The 14,383-nt window shown below is 27.8% G+C and overlaps 1 protein-coding gene and 2 long non-coding RNA genes across 24 annotated transcripts in view; 2 read left to right on the top strand and 1 right to left on the bottom strand.

Annotated features, from left to right (window-relative positions):
* Nucleotides 1-1,607: 1,607 nt before the first annotated feature.
* The window catches only part of mtd (TLD domain-containing protein mustard), a 185,403-nt gene continuing 172,627 nt past the window's right edge, over nucleotides 1,608-14,383 (bottom strand). For 21 of the 22 annotated variants that reach the window (XM_086904919.1, XM_086904920.1, XM_086904923.1 and 18 more), the window contains 3 exons: nucleotides 6,081-6,362; nucleotides 5,356-5,525; nucleotides 1,608-5,170 (listed from right to left, as the gene is read on the bottom strand). In XM_086904919.1, coding sequence (XP_086761045.1) covers nucleotides 5,035-5,170; nucleotides 5,356-5,525; nucleotides 6,081-6,362 — 588 coding nt within the window. In that variant the 3' untranslated portion in view covers nucleotides 1,608-5,034. Of the gene's footprint in view, nucleotides 5,171-5,355; nucleotides 5,526-6,080; nucleotides 6,363-10,602; nucleotides 10,654-14,383 lie in introns of those variants that run through there. The other variant, XM_086904928.1, reaches the window with a different exon arrangement.
* LOC147658165 (uncharacterized) lies at nucleotides 5,299-7,097 on the top strand. Its single transcript, XR_015291191.1, has 3 exons — nucleotides 5,299-5,635; nucleotides 5,785-6,703; nucleotides 6,796-7,097. It is a non-coding gene; the product is annotated as an uncharacterized LOC147658165 (long non-coding RNA).
* LOC147658164 (uncharacterized) lies at nucleotides 11,339-13,766 on the top strand. Its single transcript, XR_015291192.1, has 2 exons — nucleotides 11,339-11,566; nucleotides 12,117-13,766. It is a non-coding gene; the product is annotated as an uncharacterized LOC147658164 (long non-coding RNA).

Here is a 14,383-nt window from a genome sequence, read left to right as displayed (position 1 = left end):
GAGGCGTAGAATTGCTTTAGGTGATCATCAACAATGACGACAACAATATCTAAACATAGCTAAACATCGAAGAACATCGAATTGTTGTTGTTTTATAATTTTTTTTTTTATTCTTTTTCATTTTGTTAATACGTGTTCAATCCCTGCGGTCAGTCTGAATCTAATTGACAATGTGTATACCAGAAAAGTTTTCTTTGTTTCTAGCAAAACTTATTGCCTTCACCATCCATTGTATTTACTTTGCATCATTCTTCGTTTGTTTGTTTTTAAAATTGTTGTTGTTATTTCTCTTTCGTTTACTTCACTAAACGTCCAAAAAACTAATTAACTACAATTATATATATATATATAATTATATATATTTATAATAATAATTATATATATATATATATATATATATATGTAGTGTGTATTTTTTGTGATTATTATATTATGATTTCTCGTGCGAGCTTCTATTTCTTTTTTCTTCTTCATTCTGGTTATAATAGAGATATTTTTTGCTCTTTCTCTCTCTACTTCCGCTACATAATATATCTTATACATACACGAACGCAAAAAGCTTATCTAATTATCTTTTTTATAGATAATATAACCAACTATTAAATTTCGTATCCAATATGTTGACGATAAATGAATAATTTCGAAGATATCGATTTTTCTCTCGAACTATTGATTCCTTTGCGATTCTTTTCCACTGTCAGAATGTATGTAAATTATTGACAAATTATTGCTTAAATTTTTCGATATTAATATTTACATTATGATATTTATATATTATATACAATAATTTAATATTAATATTTATAATAATTAAATAATTGATTATTTTTTAGCATAAATCTGTTTTCAATTTTTATTTTTTATCATAAAATTATCACGAAAAAAATAATTGAAGTTTAAAATTAGCCAAAAAAAAAATTGACTTCTTGAAGAAAATCTGACAGTGAAAGATACCAGTTTTAAATATCAGTCAAAATGTACACTGTGCATAAACTGTCATCAATCTTGTTTAACCAGATTCTAATTTATAAAGAATATTAATTTATTTTTTCTTCAAGATAATGATATTTGAGTTCACGTGTAAATGCATTGTAACTAATCATACAAGAAAAGTGAACCATCGCTCAAAGGTTAGGATTTCTTGATTTCACATATGGTATGCTTAATCTACAGTTTCTTTAGTGGAGGCAGTAGCGTATATATATATTGGATTAGACGACGATACTGTGCAAAGAATATTTGATAAAATTCGTTTCGTCACGAGAACAAGAATTCTTCCGGGCAGTTCACTTTTTATTTTTAGTAACCTTCTAGTAATTTTCAATAATAATTTTGAGTATTTTTTAAACAATTAAATATTTTTTAAAAAATAATCTGAAAAAATATTTTTTAAATAAAACAATTAAAAATTCAGATTATATTTTATATATTGCTTTTAACAATTTTGCAAAAATATAAAATTATAATAAAAGAAATAAATTATAGAATCAAAAATATAAATAATCATTCTTCATATAATTCTGATAAAGAAATAATCATAATAAAAATTTATCAATAAAATATTAAACATAAGGAACAAAGTGAACAAAAGAGAAAACAAAAAAAAATTATTTTTACATAGACACACATCATCTTTTTTTATTTCATATTACAATATTACACTTATACCATGATCTTCGGTATTTAAAGGCGAGGATCGTGAGTCATTTCAGAACAGAAAAGAAAGAGAAAAATTTGCCATATACAAATTTACTTCGCATCTCTTTCCATTTTTTCATTTCCTCTCTTTATCATTGCTAGAATGCTTTCACATTCTACATAGTTCGTATTGTCCTGACTGATTTACATATATTACACATTATTATTAGAATTCCATCGAAAATCACACGTCTTTAATTTTTATAACTTTTTCTCTGCCACGAAAGAAACAACTGCCCTAAATAATATACTTGAAGCGAACTTTATTTTATTGTTTTTTCTTTGTTCTTCTTTTTTAATTCGTTAGTATCACAAGTACGTCTATAAAGTACGTATTTTTGTTCTTATAGACGCTAAAACTTTTATATGTCTAGACAATGACGGTGTACAATGTACTTGAAAACTATTTCTAATGAAGCTTGTAGGATAGCTACATAATTTGAATACATATATTTTTGTGCTCTTCATAGCTGCATGTTTCCTTTTTTTTTTTTTAAAATAATTTTTCCTATTTTCTTTGATTAAAAGCTTATTCAATGAAATTTATTCTGTTTTAAACAACGATTTTACTTGTTTTTTTAAAGTGCGTTTTATAACCAGTGCACGGACATGTACTCGTTTAGATTTACGATTTTCGTTTCTCTCCCATTTCTGTTTGCATTTATTCGAGCCCCATCTGATATTATATTATTGAATATATAGTAGAAACAATAGTTTCTATTATAATATCGCATTATGTTGCTTTTCTTAAGTTTTTTCTCGAATGAAATAAAGTCAATGAATGGTTATTATTTTATTCGATTAATTTCATCATAGAAATTTTATAATGATTAAGTTTTAAAAAAAGCAGCATTCTATGGAAGATCGAAAATCGTAGAAACATCACAAGAGTTAGGAAATTGTTTTTAATAAGATGGAAGTAGTAGTAATCGTGTGTCTCGCTAAAATAAGTATAAAATGCTTCAACTTTTTATTTTTTCTCGATGTCTCGTTGTGAAAGTGTTAGAAAATACTTTTCATAGTACAAAACAAACTTGCTTTCAAACCTAATTTTTTGATCTGATTTAGAAACAAATCAATTTATCGATTAAAATCTATATCCGATGTCTAATTGATGTCTATTTTCTTAACAAGAGTGTTCCTTTTTATAATTAAATAATGCTTAATATCTATTATTTTTCTTCATTTTTCTTCTATCTTTTCAATAATAAACAGAAATTCATATTTAAAAAGCGATAGAAACGGTGGATTCTCTCGCGACAGTCTATTGATCCTAATTAATTCACATAGTAAGAGACTATAAGCTCAGATAATTTTTTTCTGGTCGTGTGTGTTATTTCATGATTAATATCGATTTATCAATATTCAGAGCCGAGCGAAACGCTAGACGCGGTATAGAAAACTTATGATATAATATCTTGAAAAATTCTTTCTCTTCTTTCAATGAAACATAAATTACATACCATCTTCTTAATATGCCTATCTGCAAATGCTGTGAAATGGTATGTATTCTGATTCATTTCTTGAACGAGAAAGTTAGTAGGATGTGTAACAAAAAGAAAATACCATGATGAGACTCTTTTTTATTGTCTGAGTTTTGCGCGAAACCCTTATGAAAAAAAAAAAAAAAAAAAAAAACATAAGAGCATCATCACAACAACATGCTTTTTTTCCTTCGGCTCTGATACTTTACTTCGTAGAGTAAAACTGAATAAAAGTACTATGTGTAAATATGTGTGCTCTATAGCAGAGGGAGAGAAAGAGAGCGAAGCGAGGCACAGGCGTGTGTTCGTTGTGGTCATTTGAGACACAAGAAGCGAACGCGCTGCTCTTCTATTCGCATGTTTCTATATCTGTTCGCTTTTCTTCGTGTCAATATTATAATCGGTACCATACTTTTAATCTCTTTTACGATCTTTATCATTGTAATATTGTTAAACGCGTATAAGATCAGTACGAACTGTTTATCTTCTTCTAAAGCTACTTTTGCTCTCAGATTCTAGGATCGTTTTACATTCAGAGTATCATTGTATCGATTCGATTGATGTATGTTGCTCAAAAATTTTCGAATCGTGTGTACACAGAGTACGTGTTTCGTGTACATATATAGATAGTCAGTGTGTGTCTTTCGGGATATACGTGAGACAAACTACACAGAGTGTCTTTTGCAACGTGTGTTTCTCTTCATTAGCGTGGTATTATATACTGTATTTTCTTTCTTCATTAAAATTAATTTTTTTTTTATTTATTTTTTTTTTTTTTTTTTTTTTATACCTTAAACGATTTCGTAATATATATATTTACATTTATCTATCTACAATAACTACACATCAACAAATACAGTTAGGTTAGCATTCTTATAGTGTTGTGTTTGTATCATAGTATTATATTATCTCAACATCATTATCATCATTCGATTCATGATTTTCTTTCGTCTTTCTCGCATTATTGATTCTCTCCATCGTGGAGATATATTTATTTTCCCTTTCAATCTCGATTACCATTCACTCTTTCATTTCATTCTCTCTTTTACTCATTATCATCAATCATCGGAACAAATGAACGATTGCATAATCTCTAAAAATGATTCATTATTACTATTATCATTAATATTATCATTATACTCGCGACTAGTTCGAAGGCGATACCACGATCATAATAATAATCATTATCATTATACGTAAGAAATTTATGTCATCGTGGTCAATCCTTCGATCCTTTACTCAAACGGCACGCGATTACGTGAAATCAAAATTATTAATTAAAATAACGACGACTCTTTTAACGAAACACATATATGCGTGAATATTTTATATATATATAAAAAAAAATAAATACGCAACTTAAAACAAAACGAAAAAACAAACGATTAAACGAATTGATCAATTGTAGTCATTTGCAGTCCTTAGTTTAAAGTTTTTGACCTAACTTGTTATTAGGACCTTCTTTCAGTTTTTCTCCATCATTATCATCATTACTATCCTTCTATATCTTTTCTCTTTTATCAACTTTTTGTATTACCTTTCTATAAAAATCACAATTCCATTATCTTTTTTTCTCTCTCTCTCTCACTCAATGATTTCCTATTAACTTTTAACAAAATACGTCTAGGATCTCTGTTTAAAAATCTATCGACGGTAATCGAGCTAACCGGTAATCCCGTTAATCGATTTTTAATCTCCTCTGGTAAAATGTCTCTCAGAAATATTAATAATTATCCTCCATACGTTTTGATACTTCTCCGACAACGATCAACCTCAACGCGAGATTCGGGATTCAAGTCAAATTAGGCTGTGGCGAGGGAGAAATCGCAGACAAGGAATATAAGGCTGTGTCCTATATGAATGCCCAGCATTCTAGCGTTTTCACTACGAAATCTTCTCGGGGCGCCAATGGTTCATTTCCGTATGTGCTACACGATTGTGTCCTGCCTTGATAAAGATCTCCGTCCAGCCATAATCCAAATTTGCCACTAGAAAACGATTGCCAATTATAAATATAATTCTAAATTTTATATTCTAAAATCTTGTTAAAACATTATTGGATAAATTAAAATAATATATATACTTCCTTCATAAAGATTCCAGACTTTTTTTCTAGAGGCATTTTATCCTATAAGATCTTGGAATCAAGAGATTATTAAAAAATTCTACTTACTCCCCGGCACCGATGGCGAGACTCTCATTGTTGCCCTTGATGAAATAGAGATTATCTCCAGTCCAATGGAATGCCTGGAACCTGGGTGTGAACTTGAAAAGAAGGGACTCGCCGGTTCCGTAAAAATGATCGCTCACATGCAAAGAGCACGAAGTCAATGCACCAAATACCTACAACAATGAATAGATAATTCATTATTTCAGTTACAGCTAATAACGTAATGAATCATTTGCCTCGAGCATTGCAAGATTATATAGAGATGAAAAGAAGATGACATAAGGTATAAGATTCAAAGAATTCTTTATTACTTAATTTATTCAATATTATATTATGTAATCTGATTTGTTGCTCTTTTAGCCAATAATTACATTTACATATATATTGATTCTATAAGAAATTATTAATCAAACCTGTATCTCTTTTGTGTAGATTCTTCTTTTAATTCCTACGATAAATGGTCAACTGACATTATGTTTCGAGAAAGATGAATATTATATTAATTAATTTAATGGAATAGGAGATATAGATATTTAACACGAAATTAATTAATAACGGAGTTTCAAGACAACGATAATTATCTCAAGATTTCAGTTCAGCAAAGTAAAATTTCATCAGTCAATGAAGCACTATTGTCAGATTATTTTTATAAGTAAAATGTGAGAAGGATTTCTTGGATTAATCCAAGAATTAAAATAAAGAATTTCCAAATAATTTTAAAAACTTACATTGCCTTCGGTATCCTCGATTACCAAGAGGATGGGACTTTCTATTTTAGCCATCTTCCTGTACATACTGTTTAAACTAAATCCATGCTGACTTGTGCTAAAGACAAGCGTCCAAAGGTAACCTTCCGCTCTGGCAGGTAAATGTCGGCACAACTGTTCCCTGTGCTCATCACTTAAAATTTCAGTGACTCCTACCAGATCAGGAACGATGACATCATTGTCTATGGAGACTGCACTGTTTGTGTACAAAGCTCGTCTGAGCTCCTCGCTCATAGACAATACCTACGAATACAGAATTCAAATTTTAATAAATTGAAGAGATCTGATTTGATTTAGGAAGTGTCTTGGAAAATAGGATCTACAAAAGGTTAAGTCGATCGCTAAATTCATCGTTTTAGTATGTTTTATTATTTGTTTTAATGGAAAATTTTTCCAGAACAATTTTTGATAATGTTAATGTTCTTTAAGATAAGATCTCTCGACATTATTATAAAATTTTCTTCATATGTTACACAAATATATTACGTAAATAATTTTTAACCAAGCTTTTATTTCAGATTAAAAGATTCAACATTTTGAAATACGTATCATTTCAAGATTTCAACATCGCTTGAAAAAAATTTGTAAGTCTAATCGAAACTTATAACATTTTAAGTGACATTATTGTTAAATCAACAAATAACTATGCATTATACATATTAGCATTCGTTTGCAGGTGTTTAGTTGCAATTATGAAATCCATGAGGTCAGAGAAACAAACATCTTATCTGTAATTTGTGATTAATTATGATTAACGATATATTCAGCGATCCGATGAGGATTTTACATGTCAACTGGAAAAGAAATTACTTGATCACAACCAGAGGAATTGGTTTCTAAGCCTAAATTCTAAATCTAATACAACTAAGACATCACTACGCATTCACAAGTGTGACATGTTGTAATTGTTGTTTGTAATGTCAGCTGAGTGTTCTCTGGCGAAGAAAAGATATTAAAGATAAGTATGTGTATATGTAACTATGAATATTTATAAAGAGGAAGAATTCCTTCTTCCACACTTCTTATATATCAACGCTATATTCACTAACTGCGTTCGTTTCATTCTGCCTTGACCTTTCTTTCCAATAAACTCAGCAAACAATTATGCAAGTATCATCTTTGCAAATATTCTTCATGAAATACATCAAATCAATGTTTGAAAAAAATAATGACTCTTTTATTCGTATATAAAAGAGAGTAATATTTTTTTTTTTTTTAATTTTATAAAAATTCACTCGTTTATGGAATTATAAAGGAATTTTACGAATAAAATATTTTCAGACAAGTAAGGGAAAATTATAACAAATTGTTTATAAGAAAAATTCTAAGAGATTGTCTAAAAAAATTTACAACAGATTTTTTCAATTTTTCCAGAGAATTAAAAAGAAGAGTATTCTATTTTTGCACAAGTTTAAAAGAATTAATGCAAATCCGAGTTTGATAAAGAAAATTTAAATATTTATAAAGTTAGAGGAAAAACTTAATTTTTTCAAGTCTAAAGAAGAAGATATGGATAAGACTTATTAAACAAAAGATTGACAAATCCTTGAACATGAAAAATTTATAAATTATTAATAAAGAAAAACTAGATTATAGTATATTATATGTGGTGTTATGTTATTCTATTCAACGATCCAGATGCGAACATGAATCATATTTGCGCACCTGCCTTGAATGATAACAATTTATAATAATTTCACGCGATCGTCTCTTACAGGATTACGCCAACATTGACGCCCTGTTGCTTTGTTAAAGCTTTGCATCTCATCCATTAATATTACAAAATTTACATAACTTATTCGTTGACAAGACGGAATATTTCGTACGCAAGTTGTTCTGTAAGAAGACATTTTTGGGTACTTTCCTTTCGAAAGTGTTCACAGAATTCCCCCTTAAGAAATAATATAAAAATATATTGTTCTTTAATTTTATAACAAATTGGGGAAAAAATATTAATATTCAAGCTTTCTATTTAAATAGAAGTTTTACATTTAAGAGATTCAAATGTTGTAGAAATATCCAAAGATTTAATAATTGAAGAATATTTAGAATTCAAAAAATTCTAAAAATTAAGAATTCAAAATTTCAACGAGTCAAGAAATGAAAAATTCAATTTGGAAATAAGTAATAAATGATTCAAGAAATATTAAAATATTCAGAAATATAAATGCGAAGATTTTTATCCTTATAATTCTCAATAGAATTCAAATAATTATACAATCATCCAAGAATTAATATCTTTGATATTGGTTCAAGGAACAATTTTAGTCAGTATTGATTACATTGACAAGAAAATATCGTAGGTACGATATCTTATATATCTTACTACCCGCGCCTTTCACTAAAAAAGACGTAACGGAGTATTTTCCGGTACCAAACAAGTCGTAGTTAACCCTGTTTTTTCCGCGATACGCATCAATTGAAGCGAGGCCGTGGCAATTAACACATTTCTCGTCATCTATCAAGAAACAAGTCTCGAGAAAAACATATTCGAATGGGAAAACGCGGTAAGGCGCATGTATTGCATTGATTGATTTAACCACAGAATTATGAAGTTTGTTGTTGCAGGATACAATTGGCAAGAGGCCTTGGAAATGATACTTTTGTGAACTCAGTTCTTATTTTATATCATTGATTTCTTCCTTTTGACACGAATAACTCGTCATTGCAATCTAACACAGAGAAAGTTATTCTCTTTTGTATTGTTTCATTAAATGGATCATACGATAAAATGGAAAAGAAAGTTGTATTAAATAGAATTGATTATATTCATTTGATTGATTGTACTTCCATAAATTTATTTATTTCTTTATACACATATTTTGTGTATTATACTTTCTACTCATTTTTCTTGAAATCATAAACTGGAATACAGAATTGTATATAAATTTATTTAATAGTTATGTGGATTTATTTTTTATTTATTTTTTTTTTGCATAAATAAAAATGTAAAGAACTATCCTTTTCTTTGAAATAGTAGATACGATAAAATGGAATATGGAATTTATATCAGTCGTTAACTTTACTGGATAAAGTAATTTCACATATTTATCTACATTCTTTTTTTTTTCTGCAAAAGCAATTCTTGAATATAATCTAACACGCAGAAGATTATTCTCTCGTTTAAATATTATACAGATACGATAAATTGAAATACAAATATCGTGAATTTATTTCTCATCTTTTTATTAAATTTATTCATCATTAATTTTTTTAATTCATCTTATGAGAACAATTTAATTCATTCTTTTTTTTTTTTTTTTTTTTGAAATAATAAATATATTTGATGTTTAAAAGAAACGAAAGAACTTAAAAAATAAAACTAATTATTTGTTTATAAAATTGCTTTTTCACATACAACAATAAATAACTTGGAAGATAACAGAATGCATTCAATAATGTTATTCGAGAATATCAACATCTCGATGCATTCGAGCATTACGCATAGATAATATTATCAAGCAAGTAACCCCATGACACTGTAAATTATCTCTGTATTAATAAAAAAATTGTTGCCTAATCTCGAGAAGATTGAAGACTTATATCTGAGAGAATGACAGTTCATTTAGAAGAAGACGATTATATTTTCTTATAAACAAACAACTTTATATTATATTTCTGCATGAAGTAATTGTGTATTCAATTTGATTTATAAATCACCTCTGACTTTTCTTTTTATGAATATTTTTGTGAAGATAGTTCTTAGTAATGTCACTAATGCGATGCGTGATTTATTGGATCATGATTTTGTTGTCGATACTTTTTTTTTTTTTTTTAACTTGAATTTATCGATTTTGATACTCTTGGAATTAATTACAATAAATTTTTTATTTGGCGTTCTTCGTTAACAACAAATAATTGGTAAAATGGCACGCGAATGGGTCGAGATCTTATGTTTATACGTACATTGCAAAAACCAGTTAGTCTAGAAACAAGCGAATGAGAATCGAAGAACAGTTATGAACGATTGACCTACGGAAAAATCAGAAAACATATACATTGATAAGGTTTACGAGACCTTATTATGACATTGTATCATCTATAGATTTGATTTTTTTTAGATTAACAAAAAAAAACGAATATTATGCAGAAAGTTGAAAGAATAAAAGAAATTTTAATGATTGGAAAGTATAATTCATAAATAACAAGAAAACAGATAGAAAAAAAAGAAAAGATAAAATTTTTCTTCTTAGACCATGATACAAGTGTCGAACATTAATTATTCTATGTTAATCAATAATGACATATCTGCTATTTTGATTTAAAATTCAGATTTTTTTTGCGCAAGATCTTATCGCTTATCGAATCGTCGTTCAATCGATGGAATAACAAGATTTCTATGCCATATCCACACGCGTCGCCTCGACACACGATAACCGAGGTCATGGCCAGGAATCGAGATGCAAGCCGAAAAAAATATTCAAAATGACGCGTATATAAGCGTATATAAGCACATAAGATCATAGTTGCACTTGTTTCTTACCATTTTATGGAACAATCGTGTTTCTCTGTTATTCCAGAAGAAATCACGCGCCTTGACTGGAATTTTGAAAATAAAATTTCATGATTTATAACATGATTTTTTTCCAAAGCTTATATGTATGTATTTTGAAATGTTTTCACTTTGCATCGGTTCTAATAAGATTGAGGACAATGTCTGTTTGCAATGCAAATTTTGATGCAAAAAAATAGTTTCAAAATTTGTTAAAATATACAAGAAAAAAAACGTATTTCAATAAATTTATATCTTCTTTTAGAATTCGAAAACAATTTTTAGTGTTAAAAATACCAATGTATATATCCTTTTAAGCGATTCGCCTTTTAACCATGCTACTTCAACAAATAAAAAAATAATAATAAATCAACAGTTTTATATAAACCATATATAAGAAGCATATATCTTTCTTTATAAAATTTGGATAAAGAATCTTCTTGAAGAATATTCGAACAAAAATTTCATTTATTATAACCTAAGATTTTCTATCAATTAAAAATTCAACGATGTCATTATATTTTTAACTCCAAGTGATGCATTTTTGGAACAATTTTCTTTATAGCAGCGAGGAAGGACGTAGTTATCTCAATTTAAGATTTTCTTTCGTGAACTTTTCACAGATGCACACTCGACCTCGGAATTTCACAACGAGCAATGTACCTTTCTTCTGCGTCTCTTTCTTCATTTTTCTCGTTCTTTGAATATGCAATAGCGCCATCTCGCCTACGCAGTTCGACTGAGACAAAGATGGCTTCTCTCGATGAATTCTTAGTTTCGTGCAATGTTTATCTTATATCATTAAAACATTTTTTGTGCATAAATCTTGGATCCATGCATTTTATTAAGTTGAGGTAACGTCATTGTGTTATATTATACAAGCATGTATGATTTATGCGCATATAAATATGTTTTATGTAATCTGTAATTCATTATCAATTCGATTCACTTGCCGGTAAGTTTATAAAGTAAATTTCATCGTTTTTGTTAATTGTAGATTTATTGAATGATAAACGAGAAAATGAAATAAAAATATTTTGAATTTTGGTAATATAATAAATTTTGTTGCTTCTCACCGACAGCATCCTCGAGGAATGTTGAAATACGTAATTAAGAATCATAATGGATTTCCTGGATATTTCTGGATTTCCTTAAATTTTCGAAGATCGATGAACAGTGATTTAATTCTATTCTTCTTTTCAAATTAATCTAATCTTTATCGTCATTTTTCAATATATGCTTATTTTATTAATTATAACTGTCTTGAGCTTAATTTTTGTTTTTCTTGTTAAACTTCATTAATCAATTATATTTAAAAAATATCACAGACATTTCAAGAACAAGAAGAATATTTTACTTTCCACTTCACTAAACTTTATCCCTTAAACAGGTCACTGTTTATCTCTAAAGAAAAATTCTAACCTAACATAACCTAATTTAATCTAGTTTAATAACCTATCAAAGAAGCGGAATACTTTATAAATATATATTTTGATTAATTCTAGATGATTTATAAAATACAAATTTGACCGAAAAATATTCGAAAAGTACAGCAAAGTTTTAAAAAATCAAGAATCCGAGCGATTCGATGAATCGTTTGGTACTGAGACTCGAAAGGGACATTGGAATGGATCTCTCTCACTTGAAATGGCCATCGAACTTGGAAAAAAATCATTCGACGACCGTCCACCTTCGTTTCTCTTGTTTAATGTCAAGTACACGCGAATCTCGGCGGGTGTATCTCTCGAGGGACTCGCTACGTCCTCGAGAGTATTATTCCCGATTGTCCTTCAATGCAGCTTCGCTGACGATGATGAGATGCTTATAAATTGATTTTTTCATTTGTTGTCTCTGAAGGTCCTGTTTTTTTTCTTCGCTTCATTATTCGTATTCATTTCAGTAATTTGAGTAATTGATACTTTAATGATAATTAATTAATATTCCATATATTTGGAGAAAAGACCAATGTAAATCGAAGCAGGAAATACAGAGCATATAAAATATGAAACATGTAATTTTGAGAATTACAATCGCATGGAAAATTTTTATTCCAATAGTGAAATGTGAATTTAGAAATTTGGAAAAATAAAAAATACAATATGAATTTTAAGAAGTTTCGAAGAATTATAAGTCAAATATCGAAGAAATATTATAATTTGGAGAAGTAATAACAGAATAGAGTATGAAGAATTTAAAAAATTATAAAAATTCAAAATTTTTGGAAATACAAGGTATGAAAATTTTATATTTGATACTTGAAAAAGAACATCGCAAAAAAAATAACTATCAAACAATCATATATAAACGTATAAAAACAATTTCCGGAATTCCATCATTCCAGAATTTAAAAAAAAAAAAAAAAATCAAAACGATTTATGAAAGATCGTTAAATTATACTTATAAGTAGGCAAGATTACGTCCGTACGATCGACTTAAAATAAGCCAGAACAATTAGTTACGCTAGTTACAAATATGAAGATAATTAAAAACACGAATATTCTCGTTTAATTTGTATAACGTCACGTATGTCTGTATAACGTGTGTGATGCAGATATAGGTATCATCAGGAGATGAATGATAAAACGAAACAAAGAAGTATTTAAGTACCTTAAAAGACACAGATCGAATGTGAATGTAAAATCTGCTTTCATCTGAAATCGAATAATGAATGTCTAAGTTAGTATAATAATCTGAAAATTTGCGTTCGACGTTTTGTAAGAGGTTTTTATACATTTTCTTACGTTGATTGTCTGCATTAATTGAAATGAATGGGATAAAGTTGTACCAGTCTATAAGTGACTCCGATGATCATAGTTAAATAGGGAAAAAAGGAAAGAAAAAATGTTATTAGAGAATCAAGATAATATGTAATTGAATATATAATTTAAAATATATATGAAAAAAGATTTGAAAGAGATCCAAGAATTAAATAATTTTAATATCAAGATTGATGATTAATGTAATTGATTATTAATGTAATTCTAAATGCATAAATTAAAGTTATTCGAATTAAATTATACGATATTATTCTACACGTAATACTAAATTGAAATTAATCAAATGAGGTTCTTTTAACTGAGTTAAACACATCCGTGCACGTTTTAAGTGCACGAAATTATGTAATTTAACAATAAAGCATAATTTCATTCTCACTATTTCATCTACGGTGTTCGAAATAATCAGTACGACCTTTCGCATACAGTATTGGCATAATCAAACTAATTTGAAGTAATTTGTTATTTGTATTTTTTTTTTTTTTTGAAACAGATAAATATTCATTCAAATCATTTATTTTTCAAATACAGGGATGAATATTTTTTAAAACGAAAAATTAACGATGAAAAATAAAAATTTGAAAAACATACGGAACGAAAAAAGATGGAAGTTTGTTTATAAAAAATGATGCATTATCTTATCATCTTTGTACGAAGGATTATATATGTATAATATGATATGTATAATATAGATGTAAACAGAAGAATTATTATAAAATTATTATACAATAACATCGATATTATTAGATCATGAATATTTATGTATTTATAAGAAATTTAACTTCTTTAGAGATAATGATTTTATATTTTGATCTTAATAAATTTAATGCAATTATAAAAATAACTTTAAGAGAAGGGTAGATATTAATATTATATCTACATCATTTCCTCATTACACATGAAATTATTCATTCTATTTGTGTTACCTCATATTAATTTCGTCTTGCTTTAATAACTATCAACGAACCATTTCGAAAATTCATCAAGATATTTTTCGT

The sequence above is a fragment of the Apis florea genome, unplaced genomic scaffold (genome assembly GCF_048593485.1).
Source record: "Apis florea isolate Af1SG1 unplaced genomic scaffold, ASM4859348v1 contig_2350_pilon, whole genome shotgun sequence".
Taxonomy (NCBI): Eukaryota; Metazoa; Arthropoda; class Insecta; order Hymenoptera; family Apidae; genus Apis; species Apis florea.
The sequence above is the reverse complement of the archived record's forward strand: the minus strand, read 5'-3'. Positions and strand labels throughout refer to the sequence as shown.